We start from the raw sequence: 9,431 nt of genomic DNA, 5'->3' as shown, positions 1-9,431 counted from the left end.
TAATCCTGAAGTCTGTTTCAGCACCTGGTAAACACTATTCCCAAACTCACACTTCTAGCCATTATTTGGCTATGGAACATTTGAAAGTTGGCCAAAGTCCTACAGTGTAGCTGTTTACAAGTGTTCTAGCCAGCGTTGTCTCATCCCCAAAAGGTTCCTAGCACTTTTGTTAAACAGTAGCATTACTTACACAAAATACACTTTCACAGGGATTGCTTATTGAGGAGATAAAGCATCGGAAGAAAAGCAGTGTTTATTGACATAGGCTCATCATCAGATTAAGGGCTTGGAAAGGAAGTTGCTTCTCCATTTACATGGACTGGATGCACAGAAAGAATTGAAACTGTAAAGGTATTGATGAACATCAGAGAAATCTGTTGCTAGCCAGCTTTCCAGCTGATGTGGACCAGGGTGGCCCCACTGACATCAGCTAAGATAAACCTTATGCTACTGAAGCACAGTCGCTTTCTGGAGAAGGAATAGATTCCACGTGCAGAGATAAAAGGGAGTTGCCAGTGAAAGCCTTGGAAAAACAGTTTGCTGCCCAGCTGGAATGGACTGGTGCAGCCACACTGGCTTCAGACAGGCAGCAAGGTGCTACATGATTTGGCCTAGAAACTACAGAGTGAGGAAAAAAGAGTGGTCTCACCTGCCTATTGCTTCAAATAGCTGATAACCCTGGTTATCAGCATGGTCACAGGGCCCCAGCACTTTGAGTAGTATGTTTTCTGTACACAAGGGGATCACAGCAGGCACAATGAGCACAGGCAGAGTTGTGCTCAGGCTTTTCTCTCCATGCTGCACCTAACAGGAGACATCTTTTCATCAGAGGCACCTTTTCATCTGTGTTTTGCCTTCACTTCTCTACTAGCTTAACACATTTCTCCGATACATGGAGGTTTTTCAGCTGCTACACAGAAGTCACAACCCAGCTGAGAACCTCACAAAGAGAAAATGCAACAACAGACCACATTATTGTTCTTGCGAGGGAAAATGTAACCAGACCAACCCCCTCCGTTGGAGAACATATAGCCCCCCAAGTTAGCTCTTCCTTAGGTGAAGTTCTGTAAATTGAGCTGCAGTGAGCAGCTCAGCCCAACTACTTCAACTGATGCCTTTAAGCGGAACCTTTCTGTGGCTCTTCTCTGGGTCTCTGCTTCAACTTCCAGGAGAGCTGGACCTGCAGCATGTGGGCTGAGCCCCAGCCAGCAAATAGCTCTTGTCGAGCCACACAGACTCCTGCTCTGGGGTGGGGGGATCTGCAACAGCCAAGCATATAGACAAGATGCCTGAGCTCCGAGCCAGCTCCGCGCAGCATGAGCTCCAAGGGCGGACTTGCTTTCTACTCTCCCCCTTCTGCACCCCCGGGTGCAGCGCTGGTGAGAGAGAGGGCAAGGAGAGCTCCACGTTTGTTATTCTTCCACCCCGCTACCCACCCCTTCCTCTCGGCCAGAGGCAGCACGGTCACCAGGCTGCCCCGGGAGGGCCGGGGTCCGCAAGCAGAGAAGGACAGGCGGGACAGAGAAGCGGAGCCGACTTGCGGCAAGGACAGCTCCGCGCAGAGAAAGAGGGAGCTCCGGCTGCAGCGGCCGGGCCCAGGGGGTGGGGGCTGCTCCCGAGCCCTGACGTAAAAACTAAGCGGGGCTGCCCGCTCCGGCTTCTTAAGGAGCGCGGCGGCGGCAGCGGGCTCGGAGAGTCCTGCCCTGGCCGGAGCGCCCAGGTAAGCGCCGAGAGCCGCGGGCGGAGCGGGCGGGAGCGGAGCGGAGCCGGGCACTGCCCTAAGCCCCGGCACCGCCCGGGAATGCTGCCCCGGAGCGGCCACCGGCCCGGGACCGCCTGCGGCAGCCGCGCGAGCTCCAAGTTCAATGATAATAGCGAATTAACGGATTAACTTTTAAATTGTTATTGCAAGGCATGATCCTTGACGGGGAGTGGAGCAGGACGCTAAACTGCAAGGAGAAGCAGGGATAGGGGGGAGGGTGGGAAAAGTCAGAAACAGAAAGTGTAAATAGCACTCACACACACACACACAAACACTTTAATGGATGGGCAAAAAGACCTAAAGATTGGAGGGTGTAGGGGAGGAATTGCATGGATGCATTCACCACATGCACAGGTAAGAGATTAATGAAATCTGTCTTTTGCCTGGGCATACCCTCCAATTTTCGACTAGCTAAAAAAATACCATCTTGAAGCTTGTGGAAGACTAACAGCACAGTGCTGCCAGAGTTCGACCATACCATAAGGACTAGTGACCTTTGCTGCTGGCCTTTACTAAAGCTATGCTCATTGTACTTTCAGGGACACCGATTCTTGTATTAATGCCCTACCAACTCCCTGCCCAGGGCTGTCCCTTTGTTTTGACCAACCCAGAACCCTTGTCTTAGCCAGTTTTGTAACTTTTAAAGTTTAGAATAGGTTCTGGGAAGCAGAAAATGCAAAGAAACCAGTTCAATTTTTAACCTGTACAAATGAGATGGTCTCTGCCAAAGTCACAGAACCATCATTTAAAGGATTCTAGTAATATAACATAATAGTAATAATTTAGTATTATTAGCCTCTTTTAGTAATACTCCTTTGTTTGAACAATCTGTTGTTGTTTGGGCTCCCCGCCCACTGTCCCATGTCTATCTCCTCACCCTCTTGGTCACATCTGTGACCACTAAATTGCTTTGAAGACCAGAAACTTGATAAAATTAACTATGTCCCTGGAAAAAGCCTCAGTAAACAGACCTATGTGCATACTGCGTAGCATGTATACATAGGTGTCTGTGTCCAGTGGAAGGGCTCTGATGCACAAGCAAGAATAAAGTAGTGACTCACAGGATGTTTTTGGCTTGCTTCTGAGAAAGCAATCAAAGCCTGTCTTGTGGAGTAGGGTACAGAAGAATGATGTTTCTTGGGGATCTTGGGAGCAGCAGGAGGACAGCCCTATTACTACGACCACTGTCGTGACGTCCACTAGGCAGAGCAGTGTGGGAAGAGCAAGCTGTCCCTCTTTTGTTCCTTAAATGCAGTGTTCAGGTCCAGGGCTGCCAAGCCAGCTCTTCTCACAACACCTGAACTTGGATTAAAAAGTGACTGTAAGCAGCTGGGGAGTAAAGTCTGAATACCTCAAAAATGTTCCCAGAACCTGACTGGATAGCCAGACAGGGGGCTAGGTAAGAATAACATTACTAGGACTGAAATGCCTGAAGAGTCCTTTAGCTCTACAATGAAATATATCCCACAAAGTAGACTACTCTTCCCTAGCTTCACACACACACAAGCTGTGGCTGGGCTACTTTTCATGTACAACCCCTCTGCACATGAATATCCTGCCTTTGACAGTTTTCTTCACCTAGCAAACGAACACTTCTTTAGGATCACTCATGGAAAAGACTTTCTACACAAAAAGCCAGTTGCTTATCTAGCTCACTAAGACAAGTAGCTTCCCTGCCCCCAGCAACAACAACAAATTTTTTAAAAAGTATGAGCATGAATACTCAGCAGACTAGCATATATATTAAACTGAATTTTGTTCTAAATGCTGATCTCAGATGTAGCTGATTTCCACAAATGGGAAGTTCTCCATATGCCATGAGCTACACTAAAAACAAGCCCCCAGATTTGTTCTGTATCAGAAATGCTAGAAGCATGTTAGAAAATACAATAGAGAAGCATGTACTAAAAATGAAATCTGATGGAGACAACTGGCCTTTCTATCCACAAAAGGTTATCATTCTCAGAATTTACACCCATGCATCATAGATACTACTTATCAAATTTCACAGTTTTAACAGTTAATTCTTAGTGATCTGATATACACATCTGTACATTTTTATATACAAAACTACATCTCAGCATATGAAAGACATGGCCTGTTAGAGCAAGTCCAGAGAAGGGCCGTAAAAATGATGAAGAGGTGAAGCAGGTCTCCTGAAAAGACAGGCTGAGAAAGTTGGGGCTGTTCCACCCAGAGAAGAGAAGGCTCCAGGGAGACTTTGTTAGAGCCTTCCAGTACTTAAAAGAGGGCCTGTAAGAAAGATGGGGACAGGATTTTTAGCAGGGCCTATTGCAAGAGGACAAAAGGTGATGGTTTCAAACTGAAGTAGGATCAATTTAGATTAGCTATAAAGAAAAAAATATTTTAAAATGAGGGTGGTGCAATAGTGGAACAGGCTGTTCAGAGTGGTGGAAGATGCCCTATCCCTGAAAATAGTCAAGGTTATGTTGGACAGGGCTCTGGGGAATCTGCTGCGGTTGAAGATGCTCCTGCCAATGGCAGAAGGGTTGGACTTTTAAACATCTCTTGCAATTTGAACTGTTCCATGATTCTGTATGCATGGGTACATGTTGTACAGTACAGCTATGTGATGGCTTTGCTATACCCTCTTTTCAGAGCTGTTCTACCTTTTAGTACCTAAACCACTTCTGGTCAATGGATGAATCTGAAATCTGCAATAATTAGAACCATTAAAATTGATTTTCAACAATTTTTTTCCACCTGCTGTCCATTGATCCTTGTGATTCTGAAGACTATTTTAAAGAACTCATAAAATTTTGAGAAAAGCAAGACTGCCTAAAAGCTTAAATTATGTTAAAAGGAACTTATTTTTACTGAAAAAGAATAGGGATCTGTAAAGCAAAAATGGCAAAATCCTTTCAGCATTAAGAATTTCCAGATAAGACAGTTCATCATTCAGATCTGAGGATGATTAAAATTTTTTTATACATGCTTCTGCTGCACAGAGCATTGCAACTCGAGTAGTATTTATATACATGCAAAAAAAGCATACACAAATCTTTAAGGAGCAGAGAAACAGTATCTGAGTACCTTGTATATCATGTAAAGTAACAGGACTTTATTCCTGCATCTAAGAGTGATACTTTTTCAGCTTCTCTTGGTTTTCGTATATTTCAGTGACACATTAGATCTTGGAAGCAGAAGAAGAATCCACTGCACCATGAGACTCACCTGCTCTCTCTTACTCATGGCAGTGTTCTGTGTGACACCTTTGCTCTGCCATAGTCAAATTGATCCGCTGGCTCTAGGGCAGGCAGACCCTCAGTGCTGGGAATCCTCCTCAGCTGTTTTACTAGAAATGAGGAAGCCCCGCATTTCTGACTCTGTCAGTGGCTTTTGGGACTTCATGATCTTCCTGAAATCCTCGGAGAACTTGAAACATGGAGCTTTGTTCTGGGACCTGGCTCAGCTCTTCTGGGATATCTATGTGGACTGTGTTCTCTCCAGAACCCATGGCCTGGGGAGAAGGCAGCTGGCAGAAGCTGAGCAGAAGACAGCAACTCTACGTTCTCAGTTCACAGGGAGAAACCAAGGTCACTATTCCTTTAATATGCATCTAATGGGCAATAATTAGAGTCTAGTGGGAAATAAAAAATATTGAGGCCTATTGTACTATGTGGTAATAATACAGAAACAGAGGACAGTGCTGTGCAAACACCCCCTACTCCTCCCAGTGAAGTGTAGAGCTGTGTTTATGTTAAATGTGATCTCAGTAAAGATTTGACCTCCAAACAACCTGAACTCTAACAACAGCTTTTCAGTTTCAGTTTGATAGGGCAGGAAAAGCAGCAGAAAGTGTAATATAGGCAGATTCAAACAAAGAAGGCAGCTCAGCAACTGAATATACCAATATATTCTTCCTCATCAACATTTTTACCACAGTTGTGCTATGAGCAGGCTAGTTCTGAACTCCCCATTCTGAGAGGAATGCATTGCACTGTGCTGCTGGGGAGAGTGGCAGCCTTTTGGCTGAAGGGTAGGGGCATGTCTACTTGCCATCCAGCAGTCAGCCACTAGCTATTTTCCATTTCCACACTGGTAACTTTACCCAACTCACAATGGAAACACACCTAGGACTTAGATGCATGCATGCTTTCAGGCACAAGTACCTGTGACACTAAATGCTGCAATTCCTAGTCTCCAGGTTGCCAGCCCTCTCTCCATACGCATATCAATTACCATCCTTATTCCCAAAAGGGAGATACAGTATAGCTTTTCCTAAATCTCAGTCCCTTCCAAGGCTTCAGTTCTGATCCTGCTCCCAATAGCTATATCCTTGCCTGGAGAATATCCACTTTCAGATAGAGGCAAGTGCTATAATTTGATGGAGAGGTCGAAGTGCAGCTGCCATCACCAACAGTGTAGTGCATGGGCACCCAGTGAGAAGGCAGAACTGCCTTTACAATTCAACAGAGTGAGACCCTTATCTCCACTTTCTAGAGCAGTGTCTTAGTTATTGACATGTTTGGGGGGGAAACGTTCATGGAATAATGAAGAGCCTCTCTGAGCAAGTACCCATTAGAATGTTTTTAAAAAATGGACTTAACTCAGGGTTCTAGCACCCCAGGGACAATATACCACTGGACCATCCCAGTCTTGCCCATAAACCTAAAACATCTGAGAACTGGAAGCTAGAATCTGGGATAGGAAGGACTGAGAGGTCCTTACTCCATTACCCACAGGCAGTATCCTGAACTTTGAGGCAGGAGTTGAGTCTGAATATTTCCCCTCAGACTGAAAAATTCACACACACGAAGTCAATTTCTAAACTATGACTCAAACAACCACCACTTACATTTGAAAAGCAGGGACTGGATCCTATCCTGCTCTGCAAAGAATCTGAGCTCTGACTGGATCTTTACTGTGTTGGCATGCAGCACAGAACCCATTTCTAGTTTCCAAGCAGTCTTAGACAGGCAACATAGGCACCAAGTTGCTCAGTCCTTACTGATACACTTTTGGGTGCAAACAGAATGTAACTTTAGACACTTGAGGCAGCAGTATTGTCAAAAACAGAGGTAACCCACCAGGTTAAAGCACAAGATTAATTTTTGTTTGGGATTGCAGCTTTGAATATCACTGTCTAAACTCCCACTTAGCCTTTTATTTACATCTGGCTCTACATATCTATATCACACTGTGATTTTCCTTAACAAAGAGCTTTTGTTCCAGTCAAGATTACAGAGTAACAGTCTGATGTAGTCTGAAGAATCAAATTAAGGGTTTTATAATAAATTCTGAGTACTCTTTTATGCAAAGAGATTTTAAGTACTAAGTATTCACACCAACTTTGTTTTGTGAATTGTAATCAGTTAATCTGGTTTCTCAGTACAACTGATTAACATCAATCTGTAGCAGGCATCTCATGGCAGTAACAGTCTAATTTTTTTCTTAGAGGAGCTATCTAACTTCTCATCCAAGTCCCACTTAACAAAGTCAAGTGTTTTAATCTTTGTAACCTATGATTCTACAGCCTTATTTCACCAGTGAAAGTAGGACTGAATTAGTAACAATTGCAGATAGAAATTGCATATCAAATGATAAGGAAGAGACTTTCTACTTCTTATTATACTTCCTATAAAGAGAGCTACAAGCCTGTTTTCTTAGCCCCGTGAGCAGCACTAACAGCACTTAAATTACCTTGTGTACTTCACATCTACATGGGTGGGTATAAATAGCTTTCAGTGAGCTTGTTCCAGAAATCAAAAAATAAAGCAAATGTTTTTTGTTTATACTGTTACTTTAGCAACAGTTGATAACTTTATTACTTCATATCCAAGTTTTTACTCTTATTCCTCTTAAATAGTTAAAATTTCAATATGTTTGGGGTTTGTTCTGGTTTTTTGTTTTTTTTTCTTTTGAATTGCAAACAGGATCATTAATCAGGAATGACGAGCAATCTGTAACCTGCTTTCACTGTAGTTCCTTAAGCATATCACTGAACTGGAAAAAGCAAGATAGAAATCTGAACTTGGCACAAAAATACTGATGTTAAGGTGTTATTATTAGCATTGCATTTCAGAACTAATGGATAAACCCTACTTGTGAAGATTGAGAACCAGAAACTTTTCTAAGGAGGAGAAAAAAAAAAAGAAAAAAAAAAGAAAAAAAAAAAGAGACTTCCAAGCAAAAAAAAAAAAAAAAACCCAAACAAAATTACTTTGTCACATATTAGAGGCACTTGCACTGTTACTCATACTTGGTCCTCCTGAGAAACAATTCTCTTCAAGTGTGTACCAAGAAGTGGGAGAAGCGTCCCAGTTTCAGACTTACAGGTTCAGACATTCTTTTCTGGACCAGTCTAGTCCCTCCAGGCTTTTGACTGTATTCACAGTCTGAAGATACTCTTAAACTTTACACAATTCATGAAAAGGACTACAAAATCAGAACAGTTAAAAGTGAGTAATCAGACAAACTGGGTCAATCCACCTAAAATCATACTTTACCCAGCAGCATTTCAACTCCCCTAGATATTCTGCAGAGAAGTGTTAATCAGCTTGAGGTAGAGACAAGCAGGGAATTTTTCAGTTACCTGGCCAAGCTTCCTTTAGTAACTCATACCTTTCCCCTAACAAAAACACCATGAGAAAAAAGCCAGTTTTGTAAATGTATTTCCAACCTATTACAACACTCTAGTTACATTACAGTTATAACAACTCATAACCAAAATAAAATTTTAAAACCACTTGGAAAACATAGCTTTTAGACTCACAGCAAGCTTCCTGAAGAACAGCTGGACAGGAAGATCCTCCTCAGAAACATCTGAAGACTACAGATACAAACCCTCTTTCTCTTTTCTCCTTGCCCAGCACTCCCCACTGCCCCTTACCACTCAGTGGCCTCAGCTGTGCACACCTCCCTCTCAGGTGCAGGAGATTAGGCTCAGACCAGCCCTTGCACCTGGCCCAAGAGAGAGATAATTTGCTGTCCCAACTCTGCAGAGTGCTAAAGGGAGGCAATGGGGCAAAGGCTATTGCACAATTGAGATCTGGTACATAAGAAGGTATTGTGTTAAATAGTTACCTTTTCAGATGACAAATATGTCTGAAAGGAAGAAACCTGCTTTTAGAGATCATTGCAAAGAAAAGGGCCCATAGATCCTCGAGGAAATAACAAATGTGCTACTAGACAATGTAGAGATCTCACCCACTGGGCAGAAAGGTTGATAATAGGTCGGTGACTTAGGAGGATTATGAGCAGACTTAACCACTTTGAGTCTGCCCATTACAAGTAGAAGAGTTTTATAGGAAGACTAAAGGAAAAGATCCATACTGGGAAAAGATCAAAGTAACTTGACACTGAAAGGCAATATGCAAATGGAGGGATACGGTTATCACCAGAGCAAGAGGCTTGGGGACAATGTTGATAAAATGAGGACCAGCAGCAGCTAAAGGCAGAGGAAACACAAATGTGGGAAACTGGAGTATTCAGCTGCTCTTTGCTGTTTGGAAATTATTTACTTATATGCATTTTTATGTCACTTTTCAGGGATATTTTCTCATATTCAGAGGTCACCAGTTCTGAAGAAGGACTCATTTGAAGATTTAATAAGCATCCATATAGATAAGAGTAGATATATATTACTTGGAAGAATCATTGGAGAGCTAGGAAAAAAGAGGAAATGACACATTTAGTCTAAGATTCT

General features: G+C 43.0%; 1 protein-coding gene across 1 annotated transcript; it reads left to right on the top strand.

Annotated features, from left to right (window-relative positions):
* The first annotated feature begins 2,108 nt into the window (after positions 1–2,108).
* FAM237A (family with sequence similarity 237 member A) lies at positions 2,109–9,411 on the top strand. The gene is made up of 3 exons (XM_062498572.1): positions 2,109–2,116; positions 4,904–5,319; positions 9,275–9,411. Exons 1-3 carry the CDS (start codon positions 2,109–2,111, stop codon positions 9,409–9,411), a joined length of 561 nt encoding a protein of 186 aa, XP_062354556.1.
* The last annotated feature ends 20 nt before the right edge of the window (positions 9,412–9,431 follow it).

Source organism: Cinclus cinclus, chromosome 9 (genome assembly GCF_963662255.1).
Source record: "Cinclus cinclus chromosome 9, bCinCin1.1, whole genome shotgun sequence".
Lineage (NCBI taxonomy): Eukaryota > Metazoa > Chordata > Aves > Passeriformes > Cinclidae > Cinclus > Cinclus cinclus.
This window is presented reverse-complemented; position numbering and strand designations above follow the sequence as displayed.

Excerpts from the sequence above, each read along its gene's own strand:
- FAM237A (XM_062498572.1), top strand. Across the intron at positions 5,320-9,274 it reads GTTCACAGGGAGAAACCAAG|GGATATTTTCTCATATTCAG; the intron begins GTCACTATTCCT and ends GTCACTTTTCAG.